Source organism: Cygnus olor, chromosome 19 (genome assembly GCF_009769625.2).
Source record: "Cygnus olor isolate bCygOlo1 chromosome 19, bCygOlo1.pri.v2, whole genome shotgun sequence".
In the NCBI taxonomy this organism is placed as follows: Eukaryota; Metazoa; Chordata; class Aves; order Anseriformes; family Anatidae; genus Cygnus; species Cygnus olor.
This window is the reverse complement of record NC_049187.1, coordinates 1875632-1899598: the sequence shown is the minus strand read 5'-3', so window position 1 is coordinate 1899598 and position 23967 is coordinate 1875632. Positions and strand designations below refer to the sequence as shown.

At 53.5% G+C, this 23967-nt stretch overlaps 3 protein-coding genes across 6 annotated transcripts in view; 1 reads left to right on the top strand and 2 right to left on the bottom strand.

The window, feature by feature from the left end:
* The window catches only part of ANAPC2 (anaphase promoting complex subunit 2), a 10960-nt gene extending 8853 nt beyond the window's left edge, over positions 1 to 2107 (bottom strand). The window contains exons 1-3 of the mRNA XM_040532075.1: positions 1976 to 2107; positions 732 to 1354; positions 76 to 208 (exon numbers count right to left, since the gene is read on the bottom strand). Of these exons, the coding sequence (XP_040388009.1) occupies positions 76 to 208; positions 732 to 1354; positions 1976 to 2059 (840 nt within the window). The 5' untranslated portion in view covers positions 2060 to 2107. The remainder of the gene's footprint in view (positions 1 to 75; positions 209 to 731; positions 1355 to 1975) is intronic.
* On the top strand, positions 2067 to 4541 carry SSNA1 (SS nuclear autoantigen 1). 4 transcript variants are annotated; one of them, XM_040532076.1, is made up of 4 exons: positions 2067 to 2183; positions 2270 to 2469; positions 2589 to 2712; positions 4319 to 4541. In XM_040532076.1, the coding sequence occupies exons 1-4, from the start codon at positions 2132 to 2134 to the stop codon at positions 4375 to 4377; spliced, it is 435 nt and encodes a 144-aa protein (XP_040388010.1). In that variant the 5' UTR covers positions 2067 to 2131; the 3' UTR covers positions 4378 to 4541. The 4 variants fall into 4 exon arrangements, with proteins under 4 accessions (XP_040388010.1, XP_040388011.1, XP_040388012.1 ...); XM_040532077.1 differs by lacking the exon at positions 4319 to 4541 and adding an exon at positions 2813 to 3226; XM_040532078.1 differs by lacking the exon at positions 2589 to 2712.
* On the bottom strand, positions 3364 to 23967 carry TPRN (taperin). The gene is made up of 4 exons (XM_040532059.1): positions 21718 to 23967; positions 8047 to 8227; positions 7457 to 7584; positions 3364 to 7090 (listed from the first exon to the last, which is right to left on the bottom strand). The coding sequence occupies exons 1-4, from the start codon at positions 23965 to 23967 to the stop codon at positions 7028 to 7030; spliced, it is 2622 nt and encodes an 873-aa protein (XP_040387993.1). The 3' UTR covers positions 3364 to 7027.

The window sequence follows — 23967 nt, the reverse complement described above, 5'->3', positions numbered from 1 at the left end:
AGCAGCTACACCAGTAACAGGAGCAGCTCCACATCTCCAGAGCAAGGGCCTTGACTGCCCCCACGCCTTCCTCACCTCCTGGAACTCATTCAGGAAAGAGTGCTCGTATTCGCCCCTGCATCTCTGCTCCATCCTCTCCTCGATCATCCTGTGCAAGATGGTTGTGACAGCATCGGCGCTCACTCTCTCCAGCAAATTCAGCCGGCGGCTGCAGACACAGACAGAGACCTGTTTCAGAGTGACCAAAAGCAAAAGTACAAGCAAATAAAGAAAATCTAACTAACTGAAGGCACCGACCTCCCTGCGTGGTCCATGGATGCAGGAACAGCTCTTAATTTAAATGCTCTGAGAGCCTGCACAGATGCACTACATATATGATAGATGAAACTACTGCTATCCCATCTTATTCAGAAGCATTATTTTCTAGCTATCAAAAGCTTTTTCATTTAGAGAAGTTTGCTTCTTTGGGACAGAAGGCCTTAGAAAAAGACAGTGATATTCCCACAGCCAGTAAAAAGAACTTCAGTCTAAAGATCTGCTCCAGTTCAGCCACCAGCTAGCCAGCAGCCACAGAAACTCTGTGTGAAGTTTCCTAGGCAGTACTATGTCACTGCCTGCGTAACCCCATGCACAACTCCTCCAGTTCTCAGACACAACAAGACCTGCTGCTGCCACCCTCCCTGGACTATCTGCTTGTTCTGTGAGACACCACCACCCCATAACGTACGTACAGAATGTCATTGAGCTGCTGAAACTGCTCCATGGCTTTGGGACACCAGCACTGCTCCCTCTTACTGCCGCAGCCTGCGCACACCTGGCTCTCCCCTCCGCCCTCCTCCGTATCACTCTCTTGCTCGTTCTCACTCATGCTGCTCTCACACTCGTTCATTCCTTCTTCTCCTTTCTTCCACTGCCGCATGTATATCCGGAAAGTGCGGCTATAGAACTGCTGGATCATTTCTTGGAAGGACTTCGTGGTGGAGAAGAAAAGGATAGCTTTGAACATGGTGTAGACCTTCTCTTGCAGCATCTGAGCGCCTGTCCCCAGCAGCAAGCCCGCCTTGGTCCATCTCTCCAGGAGCTCCAGGCTGTTTAGGTAGGGGTCCAGGCGGCACTTGAGAAGACAAAACGCGTCCAGAAGGAGCGAGGAGCACTGAGGCTCCTCCGCAGTGTTTTCATACTGGCCAATGCAGTTCCAGAACTCAGGAGCTATATTCGCCTGAAGGTCCGTCTGCAACACCTCGATGAACCACTCTTCCACGATCGAGTGCAGGTCGTAACAGCGCAGCACCTCCAGGGCAGCCCGCAGGTCGGCATCCTTCAGCGGCCCCACAGGGTCAGACCTTGGTGCTGCCTGGAAAGCAGAAGGGACAGCACGTCAAGCACACTTTTGTAGGTAGATCTGTGGCAGAAGAGACCGCTTGGCCCTGAGGAGTGGAGACCAAATGCACGCAGACTCTGCTGAACAGCACCAGGCCAGGGTCTCGGACCACTGCTGGAAGCCAACCATCCACCTCAGAGGCCCAATTCCCAAACGCCACCCACCGCAGTCCCCGTCGGTGGCTGCTGCAGGAGGCACAGGCTGGTGCCGTGTGCCACCCCAAAACACAAGGCCCTGGAACAAAACCCCAAAATTGTCTTCTGCAGGGAGCAATCAGGCAGAGAGCTGCAGCACCGAGGGAGGAAGCGGCGGTCTTTTTGGCCGCTTTTCCACCACACAGCTCGTCACGGAGGGCGTTTGGGCCACGGCACCTCATCACGGAGGGCTTTGGGGCCACGTCGAGAGGGTGAACAGAAAACCAGACCCGAAAGCAGAGGGGCCGGGGCCGGGGCCGGACCCCGGGACCCCCTCAGGCACCACGGCTCCTCCGGGTCCCCCCCGGCCCCAAGACGAGGGCGGCTGCGGCGCCCCCCCCCCCGCGGCCGCCGCGAGCCCTCGGCACCCCCCGGCCGCCCCCGGCCGCCCCCCGCTCACCAGCCCCAGGGCCGCGGGCGGCACCAGGGCGGTGCTGAGCTGGTGCCAGGCCGCCGAGAGCTCCTCGCCCGCCGGCGGCTCCATGCGGGCAGCGCCGCAGGAAGAGGCGGAGCGCGGCGGGGCCGTTGGCAGGGCCGGGCCGGGCCGGGAGCCGCGATGGGCGAGCAGGGAGCGGCGCTGCAGGGCTACAACGCGGCGCTGCTGGAGGGTGAGCGGGGCCGGGCGGGCGAGCGGGGCCGGGCCGGGCCGGGCCGGGCCGGGCGCTGACGGGCCGGGCCGGGCCGTGCCGGGCAGGGCTGGCGGAGCTGCGAGCCCGGCGGGAGGAGCTGAACGGGCGGATCCGGGAGGAGGAGGCGGAGCGCGGCCGGCTGCAGGCCCGGCTCGGGGCGCTGAGCCAGCGGCTGGCCCGCACCAACGAGAGCCTGGCCGGGCACCTGGCCGCACGGAGCGACCTGGACAGGAGCATCGCCGAAACGGAGGCGGCCTACGGCAAGGTACCGGGCCCGACACCCTGCCTGAGGGAGGAAAGGGGATTTGGGGTGGTCTGGGGGCTCTGCTGGGCTGCCCCCGGCTGAGCAGGGGCGGGGGAAGCCACAGCACGCTGTGAAAATAGAGGAAAATGGTCCCTGGGCCCCCAAACCCTGACAAAAGGCCCCCTCACCAACACTGTCGTCCGAGGAGAGGGGAAAGGAAAAGGAGGAAAGCAGACACGGCCAGAAGACCAGGAATCCAAGCAGGTAACAACAAACCGATGCCAGAACTGTTGGCCCCGCTCTTGCTGGCCTACGCTCTTTTTGCTTCACTTTCATATAACCTCATCTTCTGTCTTTCTGTGAGGCAGCATCTGCCATATCGTCATTGAAAGAGCAGGAATGTCAGAGCAGTAAGGGGGCAGGAGGCAGGCGAACAGCACAAGGGCTGACCATCGCTGTCATTTCTGTTGTGGGATGGCTCAGTCCCTTCACCTTTCCTGGATTTGTAACCTCTGTTGGGCAGGGACTGCTTCATTCCGCTGACAGGACAACAGCTGAGTTCGCTTTTAAAATAAAACTCCAATCAGCTTTTGAAAAAAGTAAAAGAATCTTTCCAGGTAGTTGCCTAAATTTTCCTTTACCCCATTTTTTTTGAATGCAACAACTGCTATAAGTGTTGAATCCTCTTATCTCCTCAGGCCAGTACCTTCTGGCCAGCCTTCCTGGCAGCAGCTGTTTTTCAGATGAAGCTGGAGCTGATTTCTCTGCCTGCTTCAAGACCTGATGGTTTAGGGTGAAGGGGAGAACTCACATAGAAAATGTAACAGCTCAGAAATTTTGTTGCAAAGCTACACAAACAACAGCACAGGTTCTAAAAGAAACCTTCCCTGAGATACAAATCACAACCCCCTATCCTACAAACGAATTCATGTTTATTGAAATTAGAAGACAAAGTCACAGTAGGTAAAAAGCCAAGGTGGTTAGGAGAGGAAATGCAGACATCCTGCAAATAGAAACAAGTAACAAAGTTCCTTTCCTGTGGATTTCTATCTCTTGTCTGTAATCATACTCCTTGCCTTTCCCCAGCCCATGAGTCGCAGGACTCCGTCCCCATCCACCGCATTCTTCCGTGGACACAGACGACAAAATCCCAACTTCTACTGGCGTCTCGGCCTGCGGGGCACTTGCCTTCATCTCTTCTCTGACCACTTAATGATTTCCACAAGTTCACAGGAGTGTAAAAATGATCTTTGGGACTACAACCCTGCTATAACATTTTGTTACAGTTGTCCACCGTGTTAAAACTTTACACCGGGGAGATGGACAGGCAACAAGATTTTCTAAGCCTAGCATAGCCTTGTATCCTAACGCACCACAAGTGCGAGTGCTAAATTATATAAAACATAAGCTAAAAACAGAAGAAAATGAATAAAAGTAGAAAGATTTAGTCTGACTTAAGGTCATTGTGGAGTTGAGTAACATCTTGAAGCAAGAAACCTAAAGTGTGCAGTTTTAGTAGTAGAAGACAGTTGAAACGGTGTCTGAGTACAATTCTAATACTGATCTAAAAAGCCCAAGTATCAGCATCTCTTAAAAACTAAAGTTTAGTCCACAGCCTGCTGCAGCAGGAAGTTCTCTGTCCTGTGTTCGAAGACAGATAAATTGCTTATTTCTTATTCAAAAAATGGGCATAAACCAGGGAAATTCCTCCACGGATATTCCTGCAGTGAGATAGAATACCTAATTCTCAGCGGTGTATCATCCTAAGGGATGGAGAGTCCCTCTTGCTCCAAGGTAGATCAGGTGAATTCAGAGAGAACTGTTTAGTTGATGTAAAAAAATAAGCTGTTTTTATTTCCTTCCTTCCCAGATTCTGGAGAGTTCTCAGACATTGCTAGATGTCCTGAAGGGAGAAATTGGGAGTGCTAGTAAAGCCAGTGAGCCGAAAAGCACTTCAAAACAAAAAGAAAAACGAACAAGTGGACAAAAGCATTCCTAAACTTGTTCTTCAGCCTGGCAAAGCCTGTTGGTCTGGGACAGCTGCTGTTCTGGTACAAGGATGCCACATTTAATAAAAGTCTTTGTTTGCAGGAGTACGTTTTCCTTTCAAATGCACTTTGGTATTAGTTAGAGGACTGCTAAAGGTAATCCCCTCATGCTAGGGATCAGGGTAGGTATCCTACAAAAATACCCTTTCTTTTGGGCACAGTGATACCAAAGCATATCAGAGGAGGTGACACATGAGCTAATGCTCCTGCCCTGAGCCAGCCTTCAGCTTGCTTTGCCAAGAACAAGCTAAGCATTCGTCTGGTACAGACAGGGATTAGCACGCAAAGCCAGGAAGTGCAAAGGCAGCACTCAGCGAGGTGCGAGTCACAGCCACAAGGCAGAGTGGGCAAACTGGGAGAGGGAAGAGAGAGGTCAGCAGTACACCAGAGCACCATGGGCCCCTCCTGAGATGCACGCTGCGCTCTCAGGCCTCCACCGAGCCCGTCCTAAGTAGAGAAGGTGCAGGCACAGAGCTCATTCACTGAGATCAGCACGCAGAGTACCAGAGCAGCATTTCAGTCAGCTGAAGTCAGTGAAGCAACCTGGAGGATATTGTTCACTTTGTTGATCCACAGCAGAATGAAGCCAGGACTAGTTCAAACAGCTTGTCCCTAACTTAAACTGCAAGCAGCTTTTGCTTCACCACTTGCAGTTTTGTTAGGCTGCAACTCTAGAGACGGGGCTGCTATAAGGCCATGGCCTGAGCTTTCTGCAGTAAAAGATGCTCACTGGGACCTTTTCTACTAGAAAAAATGTGCAGAATGTTTTCCTCCCTGCTCACCTTTGGCCCTGTGTGCAGCTACTGGCTGTGGGCACTGCTCAGTGTTCACGTATCTGATAGTTTAGTTTTCCCTTAAATCACCAGCAGTCTTAGCATCTTGCTTTTTAAGTGTTTCATTACTGGGAAAAGACTTCAGCACATGGGATTCACTGCTCTTTCCACTGTATTTCTGCCATTTCTAGATAATCGTAAAAGGACAAGTCTTAGAAGTGCAAGGAGAAGAAAAGTGCTCCTTATACCTCCAGCCAACATTTAACAAACTGGTATCTCATTCTTATGGATTATCTTTCCTGAAATACACAGGCACCCAGGGCAGATGAAGAGGAGAACAGGTATGGCCTAGCATTTATCCTCAACTGTATTTTTCAGCAGAACAAACTTCCTCCTGCTGCTACAATATACACCAAAATGAGTGCAAGGCATACAGAACATTTTCAGTTCTTAGATCGGTGTCAGCTTGACTAGACATTCATTGTCTATATATAATAGACAAACCAATAAAAGCATCAAATGTAAAAGATGCCAGCCGGGTCCTTTAGATAGAGCCACATGCTGGGGTACCACTCATTTCATCAAGCCCAAAGAGGCCATATCTATTCCAACCGCATCTCTTTTAATCTCAGAAGTACAAATCACATTAGCAGCAGTGTTCAGTCTTTTCCAGAGTGCAATTTTGACCCTGAGTTTACAGTAGTAAAGAATTTAAATGGAAGAGTCTAGCAGATTCCTTTGCATATTGGCTGCATTAAACATTTACAATGGAACTATAAAAACACTAGAAAAAATCATATTCCTTGTTCAAGTTCTGCAGAAGAAAGGAGTGAAACAGCCCTTCTGTGCTTTGCATAGAGAAGCAGAGTGAGCACGGCAAGAAGCAAGTCTCCCCACCAAGACAAATACATCTTGGACCTGGCCTCATTAGATTCTGGAACAAAACAAGAGGAACTGGCAAACAAGCACAAATAGCAATTATTAGAGACTGGACAGCAGAGGCAGTTACGGAAAGATCAAAGCTATGGCCAACGTTTGGGAATCTTCAAGAGGCTCAAGCCAAGCTAGCCTGGACGCGTCTTTACAGATCAGTGCAAAAGTGACACCTAAAACTAAAAGCATTTATTTCCCTTCCCACCCCTCAAATTCAGCTTCCTTCACAAGAATGTAACTGGCACATAAATTCCCTGACAGCTCAGGGAAACTAGACCCAGAAACATGTTGGGAACAAACCGGGAACCTTCAACAGTTCTCCGAGCTGACACCTGCTGTAATCCCACTGTCACATCACAACCACAACAGCTACCTGCCCAGATATTCCCAGTGCTCAACCTTCAGAACTGTCCTCTCGTTAGGGACCCCAGTGAGGAAGTGTTACAAAAGCTGTCCAGACCCCATACAGTGCTTGGATGAGCGGACTCGGGTAAGCACTAGGAGAATCTACATCCATCCTGTATTACAGATGGGTTCTTAAGAGGCTTGTCTAATCGACAGCTGATCTTGAACAAGGAATATGCAAGGCCACAGGCAGAATAAATCATATGCCCTAAAAGTAGTAGTTAGGTCCCAGAATCCAGTGCAAATATCCTCCATAGACACCCAATGGCATCTAGTCCACCCTTGGCATCAGGATCCTATGAAAACTGTGATGAGGGAGGGACCCAGAAGCTTATTTCTGTGGTGCTTGCGTGGAGTCTCGGGAGGTGCACTGACGGGTTCTGTCCAGCAGCTGCTGCTGCAGGCTACAGGATGAAGCGATCAGAAGTACAGGGCAGGCTCACTGCTGAAGTCGGAGAGTCCGCCCTTCTCCGCTGGGGTGAGCTGTGGAGAAAGCAGAGTCGAAATGGAGGCCTCATCAAATCTAGAGCAAGCGAGTATCCACACCTCTGGGTGGTGAAGGCTGCATTGGCACCTTGCCCGGGGCTAACGAGCACATTTAATTCCCCTCCAAAAGTGCCCTGCAGTACAAAGCGTGCCAACTGCCTTAAGACTTCCTCACACACAGGGAGAGGCAGGGCTGCTGGGGGCAGTGGAAGCTTGTGTTGATCTCTGCTCCCCGTGCCCAGGGAGGCGTGCCACGCAGGTGTTCAGGGGAAGGCACGTCCTGTCCCACCCGCTGTCCAGACTAATCCGAGAGCCGGACAAGAGCGGGACAGGACAAAGCCGCAAACTGCTTTGAAGTCTTACCATGACTTGGTTCCCATGGGAGTCAGCTTCCTTCAGGAGGGGTCTCTCGGAGGCAGGCATCTCCTCGTACTTCTGCTCCTGCCACTCGCTGAACTTCACAGAGTGCTTTGGGGTGTAGCTGGATAGATCTGCTGGAAGGACAAAGCTGACATGAGCATTTCTCACCACCCCAAAAGGAAGAAGGGTCAGGATCCTGGCCAGGGACAGGACGGAAGCTGTCCCTCTGCAGGATGGGCAAGGAACTTGTTCCTTTTGCAGGTAAAAGCCCATGCCCTGCTCTCTCTAGGGGCTGTCAGCTCCCTAGCAGACATCATGGCACCACCTACCCCTCTCAGTTAACCTAGGAAGGAGCATGAAGCGTATTTTTAAGTTTTGGACAACGCATAGCATCTCAGGCAAGAGAGGTCTGGGAGTTCCCTGATCTGGTTCAAGCCCTGTCCCTGCTAAGCCCCAATTCTGCTGTCAGCTGGCAGAAGATCACTTCCATTAACATTTCCAGCTGCGCAGAGCGCCATAATGGGCTGTAGGAAACATGGACAGCGTCAGACGCCTCCAATAACCCCACGATGCAAACAGAGCACCTCGCTCACCTGAGTTAGGTGTACTGGGATGCAAAGTGCTATTTGGGCGTGGAATGTGAAAGGTGCAAGACTTGTCCTCCTCTGTTTCAGAAGCGTGTCCTTCCTCTTCGTCCTCTTCTTCTGCCAGCGAGCTCTCTGATGGATACTCAAACATGGTCTGCAAACTTGTCTCATTGAAGGAGATCTTCATCTAGACAACAGCAAAGAAGAACTGTTACAAAGCAGCATCAGAAACCACTGATCCCCAGGTTTCTTCTGGCAAAGACCACCTCCCATCCCAGGGCTTTGCCCTACAGTAAGGAAGCCATCACGTCTTCCCACACCTCTCCCCATATGCCTTGCTGAACCTCATACCGCACTGACAGAAACCACAAAGGCAGATGGCCAAACAGATGGGACAGAGTCAGGAGGCTCAGAGGTGCTCCTGTGTTTTGCCCCAGCACACGCCTTGCCACCATCTAACACCGTGACGCCAGCAGCCAGGGAGCTGCCGGCATGTCCCTCAGGTGGACACTGACAAGGAGAGGAGAGCATCCTCACATTGAAAAGGTGGCGTCTCTAATGCCTGCCGACTCGTTTGTGTACCCATGCTCTAGGCAATAGAAATATCAGTGACTAGGACCACATTTTTGGGAGGGTATCACGGCAAAAAGCTATTTATGCTCTATAAAAAAAAAATTAAACACCAGAATTAAGAAGATGGAAGCAGCTAAAGGAAAGATGGTAACAGGAGGTATTACAGAGCGAAAATATTGGACAAAGGGGAGGTCCTTAAGGTTTTGTTTCAAAACCGACACACGGGATGATGTTTAAGGCCAGCCCTCGCTCTAAGAGCCTGCTTAGGATTTTAAATTCATCACGTGAATAACTGAGAAAGCACATTCTGAATTGGTTACAGGACTGTAATCATCATTAGGATGCTGCTTAAATAACCCTGGAATGAAGCAAGGAATTTCCACTGGGAACTGGGACTGCCCGGCTCCAACCTCCCTCTAACAGCCATCAGGAAGTGGGAGGCAGGGATCAGAGCCTCCTTCTCTCCTCCAGGCCAGCAAAACGGCTTCCTCAGCTTCCTCGCCAAGCCCAGGGAACCCCTTGGTGGCCTCTGAAGGACTTGCTCCAGTTTCTCAACATCTTCCCTGCAGTGGGAAGGCCAAACCCAGATGCAGTAACTCCAGATGTGGTCTTCCAAGTCCAAAGCAAAAGCTGAGGGCAGGGGTTGTTCACCTGCTGCTTTACCTGTCCTAATCATTACCTACAGTCCTGCTTAGAAGATCTGGTTACAATTCATCATTCTTGAACAGGTCGAGACGAAATTCAGCCCGTTCACGCTAGCAGAAATAAAGGTCGAGAAAAAGCATAATGGCTCTTTGTAAGTGCACCAAGAAAATAAACACCAAGGAGCAGAGAAGAACTGCTGATGCCAGCATACAACACAGACAAACAAGGAGGATAAGCTTGCCAGGAATAACTTTAAGCCAAAAATAAGGAAGTATCTAGCCAACTCGGATCAAGGTTCAGGACCAGCTGCCTAAAAGGGTGCTGAGATCCCTTTACTTATAACTGCATTTAAAATTGAGCTAATAGGGTTATGAACAGAATTAAACAGACACAGTTGCTTGTGACAGGCAGTAGGAGCCGGACGATTCAGAAGATCTCTTCTGATCCTGTGCAATGACCGGTAGGAAGAAAGTACAGCACATCTGCCCCACGTGCCGTATTTGCAGTTTCCATCACGTACGAAATACACAACAGGCCGAGAAACAGCACACGGCCCTAAGCAGCTTTCAGGCAACCTCACACCAAGCGTGCCGCTCAGACACAAATACTTCTTGCAACAGCAGCAGCTCGGCATCTCCTTCGCCTGGTACAACCCTGCTGCTGCCTTGTGCCCTGCTCAGGCCGAGCCCACAATTGCAGGGGTGGGAGCCTGCGGACACAGTGGAGCTGGCTGCCACGTTGTGCTGCTCTGCCCGAGCCCAGGATGCACCCCGGGCACAGGCTGGCTCCTTTCCCCACACCCCAGGGGAAGGGGATGGAAACAGAGGGGGCAGCCAGCCACCTCGCCCCGCTCCCTGCCCCGGCCGCTTTAGCTGTCCCCAGGTGACACGGGGCGCGATTACAGTTCAGAGAAAAGGGACTGCAGTAAAACAGCCCTGAAGTTCAGAGCACCCTGGTTGCTGAGTTTCTCACCCCTGCTGCTGCCCTAGATGCTCCCTGACCCGAGCCAGGCAGCGAGTGCTCACAATGTGGCCTCTGTGCTCCGGGGGCTGTGAGGACGGCCATGCCCGGTGCTCCTGGAAGCTGCGGGGCCACCCCAGGACCAGGCACGGCACTGCCAGCACGTGCTGCAGGGCAATGCATGGCTAAGCATGGCAAGCAAAGGGGACAGGACAGATCAACCTGGTTTCTCTAATTTAAGCTTGGGAGACACGAGTAGGTTTTCCTGGTTTTCTGCTAACAAAAGGAAATCTCTAAGAAAAATAACTTTGAGACCAATTTAGACCAAAGCTGCGCGTAGAGCAAGGGGAAAAAGCAGCCCCACCCAGGGAGCGAGGCCAGGGTAGGAGCAGGAAGCAGCAGCAGTCACCAGGAGATCCCCGGCAGTGCCCGAGGCCGCGTGCCACAGCCCAGCTCAAATCAGAGCAGCCCTGCTTGGTTCGCCCGCGGCCACGCTGGGTGAGCTGCAGGAGGCTCCGTGCTTGCCGAGTCCCTGCCGCTGAGGGGCCACGACACTGTAGGAGGCAATGCTGAAGTTATTCAAAATGAAAAGCAATCACTGCCTGCAGCAGTGCCAGCCCGACGCATCAGGGCCCGAGGGAGGGCTCGTACCCTGAGGGTCTGCTGCTTCAGCAAGCCCTCCCACTGAGGCAGTGCAGCCTGCAAGAAGGCTGATTCCAAGCACAAATTCATCACGGTGCAGCCCCCCCAGAACCTCGCTGGCCTGCCCCGTGCTGGCATCCCAACCCCTGCACCCAAAGGCGCGGCACCAAGGAGCAGGAAGGGCCCGACGGCCGCCCCAAGGCTGCAGTAACGCTCTTGAGGACGCGCCCAGGCAAAGCAAACAGTGGGGGAACAACCGCCCGCTGGCACGGGGTCGGACTCCAGCACCACCGCCTTCCCCGCTCCTGCGCACCGTGCCGGGGACACGCGTCCACCCCTGCCCACGCAGAGGGAGAACCGAAGGGAAAGGGCCCCAGAACCAGACACGGCCCCATGGAGAGCCGGCCGGGGCAGCGCAGAGCTGCTCAATGTAGCCAGGAAAGGATGGAGAAAGACTTATTAAGAGAAAACAAAACGAAATGTGGTTATATGGCTGCCTCAAAAAGCCTCTAAGCAGCAAGGAGCAGAGCTGGGCACTGTCAGAAACTGCATGTAAGGAGCACGGGCTGGGTTGGCCCCAGGAGCACCTAGAAATAAATAAACCAGAAACCCAGTAACGGTACAGTCAGCAGCCAGGCAGCCCCTTGCGAGACCGTGCAGACTTTTACAGAAACACAAAAGGTGACGGGGTTATTTTCTTTAGAAGAAAAATGCGTCCCAGAAGAGCCAAGCACGCTGGAGCCCCGTCGGAGGAGCCCGCTCGCGGCGTCTCGGCGCGGCTCCCCCGCCTCTGCTGCAGCAGCAGCTGCCAGCTGCGGAAAGGACAAACTCTGCACCCTTCAGCTGTGGATGTTTGCAGGGATTAATCAGTATTTGTTCAACTGAATGCTTTGCGCAGAACCGTGTCGCATAACCAGAGTTCAACCCCACGCCGTGTATCTATACAGGAACAGTCTGCCCAGCCATCAGGGCCACGCTGGGAAGAACGAAGCAGGTTTTTCAGGGAATATTGTGCGGCTCAGCCACTAGATTCTTGTTGCCATAGCAAAAATCATTTATTTATTTGCTAGGATTTGAGCAGTAATGAGTAATAGAGTACCCAGGAAAGGGATGCCAGGGTAAACATTGCCCAACAAGCCTAAATCTGGGTAGTCATACGTGGCTTAGGAAAACAAAAAGGAAAAAAAGGCGGACTTGCTTCAGGGGATGCTGTCAGGACCCAGTCTGCACCCAGACCAACAGCAAAAGAGCCCCCAAGCGCAGAAACAGATTAGAAATAAAAACAGCCAATTTACAGAAACATGCTACACGAACAACAAAGGTTGGCAGACACCAAGGTGGGAAAGCGTGCGCGACTCTGCAGCTGATGAAAGGGCACACGCACCCGATGGCTTCTCACAACCCACGGATATCAGAGTAAATCTCCGCAGCAAACCATGGGGCTAATCTGCATCATTAGCTCCAGATGCAAATTCTTTCTTGTGGCTTTTCTCCACCCATTAGCACACTCACTTCTTGGCAGGTGTGGCAGAGCCAAAGCAATGTCGGTGCAGGGTGTTTTACGCCTTGTGAAGTCTTCAGAAATTGATATCCTTGTCTTAAAACAGAAGAAATTTGTTCTAGGCATTAAAAGGAAAAAAAAAAAATCACCCTTTTCTTTAAGCACATTCCAGTGTGGACTCCCCTGACACAGGGACCAGGACAGGGCAGCGGCTGCTGCGTGGTGACAGGAGGGACGTGGCAATTTTTCAGTGATGTGGAGATGCTACCTGAGTATTCATAAGACACCAACACTTGCATAGCACCAGGGATCAAGAGCTTTTCAGGCACTAACTTCCCTCTAACCATTCTCTCTCTGAGCAGCATGATCCTGAAATGACAGAATTAGGAACTGCACTGTCTCCTACAGCCCTAGGACGTGCACGGGCTGCCAACAAGCTGCTGGGCGTGATTTATGGCAGCTGGTTTAGCAGCTTTTCACGCCTGGTCAGCCAAATGCCTCCTCCTTTCTCAGCAACACCAGCAGGAGGGTTTCGGTTGATACCTGCTGGGAGCATGGACAATTCAGCGTGATTACAAAAGAGTGAGTGACTGAAACCTCAAACAAGCATGAATAAAACCAGTGTTTTGAAGAAAAAATCACCTTGCACTTCTGTGTAGCCTTACACTGCGTTTTGTTTGACTACACTTTCACACATTTGTTTGACTACACTGGTAGTCAGAGATTTGGCCAATGATACAAGCACAGGACGTCGCTCCAGAGACCTGAGGCTGCAACAGCAGACAGCTGGGCGTGCATCAGGAAGCCTGCCAATATGCAGCACCCCACAGAGATCCACAAGAGCTGTCACCAGCAGGGCAGCAAAGCTCCTGACACACCAAGACCCATTCAGCAGGCTGGCTTGGGCGACAGGGCCGTAACACAGAACATCCTCCAAGCTCCGTGCTGCCATGGGGGGCACTGGGCAAGTACAAATAACTGCCTGTGAGTACAGAGGGTAGAAGCAGGCATTTCACAGTGGACAGACATCCCCAAAGGGTTTTCCCTGGACTTTCCTTCTGATCCAGCCTCAGCATTCGCACAGATCAGCAAATTTAGCAGGAGGCGGCGGTGTCCCAAAGGCGCACCCTCTGCAGGGGCTTTCATTGTGACCTGCACTCGGTGATCTCCCACCTGATGCACTTTTCTCTCTACAACTTTTAGATGAAGGATCTTTGGGAAGACTAGCCATTTCAGATGAGTTAGTGATGAGCTTATCAACGTGCCTGTACGCGACCTGAAACCGAGTTATGTGTCAGCTCAAGTTGTTGAATAACTCCAGGCACAAAATCAACGCATGGCAGCCTGGAACAGTACCCCAGGAGCTGCAACGTACAGGCCAGCTTTGCAGTAGCATCAGCATATTAAAAAGGCATTGGCTGTCATTTAGGAGAAGATAAGGAGCCTTTGTACATCTAAAACCTTTACTTGACACAAGAAGAAAGGTTTTTGCCTTGACGGATATGCCTAAGAATGGAGGAGATGCAAGATTTGGTTCCTCTATCACATTAACCCCATACTGCTATGGCTGACGCACCCTAAACACGCTCAAAAATTGTAGATGGTTCTGTTCTGCCACTCTGTACAAAACCAAAGAGCTCCGTTGGCTGCTCCACCTTAGGTTCACTTGATCACGCTTTTCTGAGAAGTGTTTTCTAAGAGCAACACTGAGTTCTCCTCGACGATTAACTGCATAACAGAGCTAGTTACTGAATAGAGATAGAAACACTAAAGATTTACAGCAGTAGCACATCAAGGCAGTGCTGTGTTGCTGGCAAAGGAGAGATTGCCTCCAGGACTGCATCCCAGCTCCCAAACCACAGGGCAAAACAGGAAAGTCTCCATTTACAAGGCAACCCACAAAGCCAGCTCTGTAATCAATATGCTGAAGCACATGGTAGATAGGAGCAATGCATGGAGATTCGAAATATTAAACTCCTTGTACAAGACACGGGGAAGTTTCAAATTCCTGATGAGAAGGGACAGGGTAGGGACAGTCCCGGCGAGCATCGCAGGGCAGACAGCTCTTGGTTAACTCTTCCCTCGACGGGTCAGCCAAGAAGAGCTCCCAGCGCCCAACCACCTGCCGAGCAGCCGCATCCAAGCCTGACGTGGCACAAAGCAGCCATTCACCAAAGGATCCCTTCATTCCTTCACACATCTGCAGACAGAGGAGCCAGAGCCCTCGACAGCTTAACAAGCAATTCAGCTATTACTTAGCCCGTAAGAATCGGGCAACTCTCTCTACATATACGGCACAGGTCTCGTCTGGATGCACAAAGAGAGCAGGCACTAACACGATACAATCAGTGCCAAGACTTGGTGTCTTCACGAGCGCCGTGCGAGAGGCACACAGCAGAGGATCCTGCTCCAGAGGCAGCTCCGAGGCGATGCAGACAGCCTGTGGCTACAAAGCGGGGCAGTGTTGGGAGAGGCCGCCCACAAACATTTCTGTGAAGCCCAGCCTGACCAGCGCGGTCCGAACAAACGCTTCTGTTTCGGGGGAAGTGAACCTTCTCCAGCTGGAATGGGTCAGAGGGAGCATCATTTTCCAGGAATACAGGGAAGTCAGGAACAGAAGTAATTCCCACCCTTGCAAGGAGCTTATTCCAGACTTCAGGGCCCAAAGGCTTCATGTATATGCTGCACGTCAGAGTTCACACCTCTCTTGCCCTCTGTCTGTACTACAACATGCAAAAGACACTTCCTGGAAGAGAAATGACTAAGTGCAGCAAGTTCACCGTGGGGCTTACAGATGTGTCCTCACACCTGTGTTTTCACTAGCTGCAAGCTATGCAATTTCCCTAAGCACACAAGCGTTTTGCTTTCATACTGTCTTTGAGATGTTTTCCTTCAGCTTACTCATAGTCCATCAGATGCTGGTGAAACAGCAGATCCCTGCCAAATTCCCAGGATCAGCTGAAGGACACTTCTCAGAAAACTTCAGCGCAGAGTTCCTTCAGTCCAGATCTTCCCAGGATGTTTACAGAAGTATCTCAGTATGATACAGACACTTCACATGACTTCCTACACAAACCATCCAGACAGAGATAACGGGACAGCCTCACGGCATACCCAGACCCACTGCGGTCGCTGGAAGAGCCTGGCTTTGGAACTGGCTTTACGACGGCACAGGTTTTCCTCAGCAGACGAGTGCTGAAGCTGGGCAGCTGCACAACCCTGGGGTGCCCAGAGGTGGAGGAGATGCTGCTGCAGCTCCTACTGGGATTTCCTTTACTGCCACAGAGGCTGGAAACTTGGTGTTTTCTTTTCTGCAGCCACTTCCCACACAGCAGCCGACAACCAGGACTTCTCCCCTAGTCGGTCTGAGCATGTGCTCCCTACCCTTTCTCAGGAACACCATGACCACATGCTGGAAAAAACAGAGTGCGTGGGGGGAACCCAAACCCAAGACAAGCTGAATACTTGAGATAGAGGGAAATTACAAACTATCTCCCATCTGGTCCATAGATTGAGGAAACTGATTAAGATAACGTTAGCCATAATCCGCATGATCAGAACTCAGAGTGCAAAGCACTCCAAATCTCCTCTTGAGCTCTGGGGCCAGGCTGAGCCCTGGGCACGTCCTACCCAGCTTCAAAGGCAGGCTCCTCTCTTATTTGCGTAAGAGTTTCTATTTTAGCTCTTCGGTCCCATTCATCAGGCTGCGGGCAGTGGCAGGAGATGGGAGGAAGAGCACTGCGGGAATTTGGGAGCAGCTCAGGCTGTTGCTGCTGCACGGGGCGAAGCCTGGGAGTGGCAAGGCCACAGAGAACCTCGAGTTGCAGAAACTTTCCCACTACTGAGAGGAGATAAATATGACTCATCTGCTCTGCCAGCGCTTTGGTACAACACGGTACCAGCACTTGAAGGAGTTGGCAGGCAGCAAGGAAACAGAAAAAACAACATACCTCCCCACCGATGTCCTCAGGTCCAGCTTGTGAGGTGGTTTAGACTACAACCACAGTGAGATCCTGGTTTCTACAGTCTTCAGCCATCACCATCATAGTCTAAAATCAGCAGAATTAGAAAAGGGCAGGGAAGTAGCACTGTCCTGGTGTCCTGCTCAGATCTGACCGCTGCTGGAAACCATCTCCACGGGGGAGAGACCAAGTCTGATCATCCGAGACATGTATTTTCTGAGCAGCACTTGTGACTACTGACCTCGTTTGCCAAAAATTCAATACATTCATGTCAGATACATACTGCAGTCCCTCCTTAAAGGCAGCAGATGTATTTCCATGACAAAGTGCAGTCACAAGACAGAAAATGGCAAGGTACAGGCTCTCCAAGTAGTTCAATAAAACAAATCTTCAACCCGAGCCCCCCAGAACACAGAGAGGGAATCTGCCAGGTTTTTGCAGACAGATTTCTGCTTCTACCACCGGGCTAATTTACTTGTGCTATACCTTGCAAAAAATACTGCAGGCAGTCACCAGTATTGAGATTCCACACTGTACAGACCTGCTCCAAACAGGTTTGGGCAACAGCTTGAAGTGTTCATCCCTGCCAGCATCCTGAGCCTACATCTGGTTCTCACAGGAGACCATCTCCAGCAGAAGTGAGCAGATGGAAAGCTACAGAGCAAGAAGTTCAGCAGGTTAGACCAACAAAATTGCTGCCCAATCCTGCCCATGCTGAAAAGCTGAGGGGTGTTTACAGTAGTTTTTCAACAGACATTCAAGTGGGCATTTGCAAGCCACGTTCAAGCTTTATGCTGCTCAAAATGTTAGAAAATTGACTGTGCTAAAGTGGACATAAACTGGGAAACTCCATCTTCAAAGACAATTTGCAGGGAAGCAGAGAGGCGTTAGGTTCCAGCTGTTTGGATCCCACTAAACTTCTTCTTGTAGGCCCTGTTGGTACAAAGCTACAGCTCACCTTCCAGCAGTCAGCAAACTGCCAGCCGACAAGCAAAAAACGTTAACACCATCACCAATCTGATGCCTGTTGGCTCTCAAGCCCTGTTACTTACAGCATTTGGGTTGCCTGGCTTAGAAGTCACCTTTCCTGCAGGATCCTCGACAGGTACCAAGGTCCTGGAGAGGGCAAACTGTGACAGGGGATGCACTGGAGGAGTGACCAGACCTAAGGAAGGAGCAGAGTCTGGGCAACTTCTGTACACACAGGACCTTCACGGCAGAGTCCAAGCTCCATCGGGTTGAGAGCATGAAGCCTGAGGACCGACAACCACTCCTCGGCACTCCACTGGCTCGGCAGCTGGTAGTCCTTCCCGATCGCTCGCTCCGACATGCCAGTCACATGTTGTACAGAAACTCAGATTTCTATCATGCCGACAACCCTACGTACATTATTTTGACAGTTAACCAAAGATTGGTTCTCGTTAGCTCATCCAAGCCAGATTTTATCCGCTGAGATCCAACAGATCCACATCCTGCAGCAAAGCCTTCCCTTCCTCCCGGGGCTGCCGTGCTCCCCGGGGACTGCTGCCAGGCTGAGATTTCTTTATTTCTTCTGTGATAACAGAGGATGAAGACAAGCACTGAACAGAGGTCACCAGCCGCGCTCTGCATCCTCTCTCCCATCCCCTGTTTAGAACAAGGGTCAGCAGGTCTCCTTCCACCCCGCGCACGTATCCTGTCCTCATCGTCAGAGCTCAGCCAGCCTCTTCCAGCGACCGCCTAGCGCTCCCCTTGAAACCAAACATATCCGTTCAGGGCAGCGAACGTTCGCTTGGCTTTCCAACTGAAGCCACACCTCTCGCTGTACCTGAACCACATTCTGAGGTCTCTTCGAATGGCCATGGAGCTGAAGGGCCTTGCCATGGCTGCAGGAGAACAAGAGTTCAAACTCCCTGCTTGTACGGGCAGCCCGCTCCCCACTACAAGCACTGCCGGGGCTCTGCCCTCCTCCTGCATGTCTCGACCATGGCTCATCTCACACAACCCCATGTTCACCACCACAGCCCTCAGAGAATGCCTGTCCCACCACGGCAGCTCAAGTTGCCTGAACAGAAGAGATGGGAAAACTATTTTGCCCCCTAACACCTCTATAGCATTTCTCTCTCCCCTTCATCAGCTCCGTATCTACCTGGGGTTGACAGCTCCAGCCCCAAAGCAAACAGCTGCTTCACATACTTGAAGCGCCTGGAAGGAGCAATAAAGCTGTTTTCCAAAAGACCTTGAACACCAGCTGCAAGAAGGCAGCGTCCTTCAGGCCGCAGCAAAGCCAGGAGCAGAACTTGGCCCTGCAAAAGCCACCGTGCCCCCGAGAGCTGGGGCTGGAGCTGCTGGCACACAGCCCCCAGCAGCGCTCAACCCGCTCCTGCCCAGCCCCAGCACACCAAAACACCCCCAGGGACACGGACAGAGCCAGCCCCATGTCGCTGGCACCTTGGTGGCCACACAAGGGGACGGGATGGCAGACTGGGAGGCTGAATTTCAGCATTTGAAGAAAAACAGAGCTTGACTTCCCCAGAAGCATCAGCGTCCCTGCTGACACACCACCGGCCCCGATGCCTGCCCACCCCCAGGAGCACGGCACTCCCAGGCCGATGTTTGTTTTGCCCCGATTCCTCCCACACACCAGCAAGTGGATGAAGATTTTCAAGTAACCGAAGTCTCACTGAACACTGCTTTGCTGGCACACACAGACCCGCCAGCAAACCCCCGGCTGGGTTCAGACGTGAAGCTGCTGAGGCAGGAGGCGGCTGCACCCAGGGAGTGCGGCCCTGGAAGGCCCCAGGCACCGCGTGCCACAGCCAGCAGCAGGAGCGACATCGGTTTTACCAAACTACAGCTTCCAGCTCGCAGAAGGGTTTGCTTCTGCCCAATCCAGGCCGAAACCAAGTTTCTGCAAACCCCGGCGTATCTTTAAACAGAACTCTTGGTTTTGGCTGGTTGCCTTGACGACACAGCAATCTCTTGGGAAGAAACCAAGGAATGCGGTCTAATACAAGCTCCTTCCTTTTCAGGCATCAACACGCAGCCTGATTATCCAGAGTAAAAGCCACAAACATCCTCTGGCTACAAGTAAACAGAAATCTTTCCATTTGCTACAGCATCTTCTAAGTCCTGGCTACAAAGTCAAACAACATCCCATGCTTGCCACCTCTAGCGAGGGGAAATGAACAGAGAGAAAACCCGGTGCTTCTCCCACTGCATCGCCACGTTTTACCCAGAAACTTAAGTCTCTTTACAGCTTCTCCTTTAGGCTGGATGTTATTTACTGAAGGGCTTACCCATTTATTTCAGCCTCGAACGTAGCCTGCAGCGTAACAGGCAGTTCGCTCCTTGCCTTTAATCTCTCTTTTACCAGAAGGTAGCTCTTTACGCGAGCTCTCCCGCAGGACAGCCCCTGCACACAAGTCAGTACTCACCACGCTTCATCTTCAAAACGCCTGCAGCGGGGCACAGTTAATGCTATTATGCTGATAAGAACAGAGGCAGAGAAGCTCTGTGACCCGCCCGACACCACACAAATCCAACACAGGGCAGACAAAACAGCTGTCAACCCACTGCAAAGGATCACGCGGCATTTCAGGCTGGGGAAGGACCCCTCGAGGTCTCTGTCCCAAAGTCGTGCTCCAGGCAGGCCCAGCCAGACCAGGCTGCTCAGGGCTCTGCCCAGCCACGACTCAGGTAGCCCCGAGGACGGAGACGCCACTGCTTCTCTGGGTTCTGTTGCAGCGTTTGTCTGCCCTTAAACAATTCCATCGCTGCACTAGCCTTGTCCTCATCTCTCTCCCTCCTTCCTGTAATATTTAAGGATGGCTTCCACTGCACAATATTTAACGGGTTTTGTTTACTTGAGGCTTAATTTTCTTACAAGCAAGACTACTTGCTGCTCCAGCAGCAGCATCCTGCACAAAGCAATCAGCTCCTCTGGCAGCATCACGAGTTGAGCATATCTCAGAGTTTGCCCTGCAGGGTTTCCTCTGTATTTTCTGCTCCATCCTCAGAGTACCCGTAACTGTAACACATCTTGATATTTTCACAGTTTATACCATGCATGTCACACAGGATTTGGTGTAAATCCTACTAATGCCCCAAACTGAACAGAGCAGAGCCAAGGAAACAGCTGGAACCAGTGGCAGCGTGGAGGTGTTCAGGAAGCAGAACAACTCCAGCCTGATTAAGAACTTGCCTGCAGGAGACAATGAAAAACTGCAGTAGCACTTAGCGAAAATCCACACCTGTGCAGATTTGCCTATTCTGATGCATGGCTCTCGTGCTTCAGATTTGCCACCTGCCTTAGTCATGATCAGATTAATATACACAGTGTGCTCCTATGAAGGAACTTAAAAACATTAAGCCAAGAGAAACAGCACTTGCTGCCTCGTTTCCAAATGAGATGCATCCTATTCAAAGGATTTCCTTGAATTATAATGCTCAGTGCCTCAGGCACCCATGTGGATTCAGTCCATCAAATATTTAGTTGAATTTAGGTAACGGAATGTCAAACAACACTTCCTGCTATGGAGAAACATGTCACGCCGCAACCCTAGAAATCGGGATTTGTAATGACACGATGCCTATGCTGCCTGTCACCACGGTGTGCTGCTTTCTGAGCAGAACAATTCACGCCTACTTCTTCAGTTCAGCAAAATAACTCGCTCTTTCTACATGCCTGTGTCTTGATCACATCCAGACACATTTCATCGTGCCACACAAAGATTAATTCCCAATTTAAGGCTCCCAAGGATCTAAACTAGATCCCAAGCACTGAGAAAACCTGGCATTCGCTCCAAAGAAACTTGGAGCACTTGAAGTCTCCTGGCTCTTCAGAGATGAGCAGCAACTGCACATGAGCAGACAGGTGGTATAATCATATCAAGAGGAGCTAAGTTGTTGCTGATCTCTTTCTGCCTAATAGAGACCTAATTCTTGAGCCTCTATCAATAGATCACTAATCTGGGGAAGACGCCAACGTCACACTGCCCATTGCACTCTGTAACCAGGCAGTGATCAGAGGGACCTCAACGCATGAGCAAAAACAGAGTGAGGGACAGTCTGCAGCCATTCAAACCATGCAGCTCATGTCAATTTTCTAAATACCACAAATATCTCCCTTTCCGTTATCATACCTCCAAGAAGCAATGGTAGGCAGCCCTGTGGTTATCACAGGTGATATCCCCCTCCGACCTACTCAGTGGGACAGCACCAACCCTGCTCCCCACAGGCACGCCTTTGGCTCCCAAAAGGAGCAGAGCACAAAGCTTGCTGCTCATCTCCCCACCCAGCAGCTCACAGGACTGCTTAAGATACAAACAAAGCACTTGCCAAAAGCCAAGCCAAAAGCAGTAGGAAGCTACTTTTGGCCTCCCTATTCAGAGCAGAGGCACCCAAGGCAGTTACCTTCTTGCGGCGAGAGCCTGTCTTGCTCATGCAGGACCTCTCCAGGGACAGGTACCCACCGATCACTTCGATCTCGTTGACGGTGGGGTAGCGCTTTTTATGGGACAACCCTGCCTGGGGCCCATCAGCATTCTCCACAGCTTTGCCTTTTCCTTTGCTTTCCTCCTCCTCCTCCTCTTCCTCCCGCTGAGGCCTTCCACCAGCATCAGTAAGAGTCTGTGGCTCCGAGACAACGGGCTTCCTTTTGGGCACGACAGTGAAGGTGTTGCCTCCCCTCTGATGGAGGCCAGGGGAGGCAGAGTGAGGTCTGTAGAGGGGCACAGAGGAAAACTCCATCTCCAGGTCAGGGCCAGCTCCTCCAGGCTGATCCGCCAAGTTCCCCGTCCTCGTGGCCAAGCTGACCCTGGGGGAGAGCTCCCCGCTGTCTGGCTCCACAATGTCATCGATGTAAGTCACAGGTACCAACGGATCCAGAGGCGCCGGCAGGGAAGCGACAGGCTCTTCCTGCTCCGGAGCGGAAACCCTCGGGGGCTCTTTCTGTACCTTCTGCTGCGAGGACAGTGGTGGCCTCGCTCCTGTGCTCTGTGCTGCAGGCAGAGCCGGGCCGCCCTCCCGTCGGGGCACGAAGACGAAGGAGTTGCGCGAATTCAGGCGCAGTTTGGCCAGGGCCTGCGCTTGCAGGTCATGGGCAGGGATGGCAGCCAAGTCAGGCTTGGGGGCCGGGAGGATCTCAAAGGAGCCCCCAGCCCTGGGGGCAGACGCAGAGAGCGGCTGGGTGGCACTGGGGGCCAGACTGGCACTGGGTGGGGGCGACACAGCCGCTTCAGCCTCCTCCTGCTTTGGCCTCCTGGCGTTGGCAGCGCTGGTGGATGGCACTGTCAGCCCCTTGGGCGGCACGCTCCGGCCGGAAGACTCAGGAACACGGTCGATGGGCTTGGGGACATGGTCGGGGGGCTCAGGGACACGGCTGATGGGCTCAGGAACACAGTCGATGGGCTTGGGGACACAGCCAGGGGGCTCAGGGACATGGCCAGCAGGCTCGGGGACACGGCCGGCAGGGGGCAGACCCCGTGGGGTCACAGTGAAGGAGTTGGAGCCAATCTTGTGGAGGAAGCAGTTGGCCTGGGGAGCCGCGGCCTTAGGGACACCCAGCGGTGCCTGGGGAGGGAGTGGAACTGCCTGGGGGGCCGCAGCCCTGGGGGAGACCGGGACCGCCTGGGGGGCCGCAGCCCTGGGGGAGACCGGGACCGCCTGGGGGGCCGCAGCCCTGGGGGAGACCGGGACCGCCTGGGGGGCCACAGCCCTGGGGGAGACCGGGGCTGCCAGGGGAGCCGGGGGCTGGGGGGTGGCAGCCCGGGGGGTCGCCGGGGACTGGGGGGGCGCCGGCAGCGGCTGGGGGGTGGCGGCCCGGGGGGAGGTCGGCAAGGGCAGGGGGGAGCCCGGTGCCGCCGGCAGGGGTCCCGGTCCCGTCTTCGGGGCCGAGGCGCGGGCGGAGCCCGGCCCCGCCTTCGGGGGAGCCGCGGCCCGGGGGGAGCTCGGCACCGGCGGCGGGGAAACCGGCCCGGCCCGGGGGGTGGCGGCGGCGGCGGCGGGCCCGGGCAGCGCCTCCCCGCCCCGGCGGCGGCGGCCCCGCGGTCGCTGCCCGAACTTCTCCAGGAGGCGGCTGACGGTGCCCGGCTCGGCCGCCTCGGGCGGCTCGGCCGCCTCGTAGATGAAGACCTGCTCGGCGCGGATCTCGGCGAGCGCGGCGCCCCGGCGGGCCAGCAGCTCCCGCAGCGGGTCCGGGCGGGGAGGCGGGGAGGCGGCGGCCGGCTCCCGGCGGCGTCCCGGCAGCGAGTCCCCGTCGGCGAAGCAGGAGGCGGCGGCGGCGTCGGGCTGCGACTCGATGATGAGGATGTTGTCGGCGCGGATGGTGCGGATGCCCGGCACGGCGCTGTACAGCTCCAGCAGCTGCTGCAGCGGCCGCGCCGCCTCGGGGCCGTGCCCGGGCAGCCCCTGCCGCAGCCGCCGCCGCTCGCTCTCCAGCCGCATGAAGGGGTTCTCCCGGAGCGGGCCCAGGCTCTCGGCCACCACCAGCCGCTCGCCCATCGCCGCCGCCGAGCCCCGCGCCGCCGGCCCGGCCGGGGGCTCCGTCTCGCCGCCGGCCGCCCCGGCCAGCTTGGCCCGCTTGCGCTCCAGGATCTCCCGCTTCCAGGCGGGCTGAGCCCGCGGCCCGGCGCCGAGCGGCGGCGGCGTCTCGGCGCTGCTCAT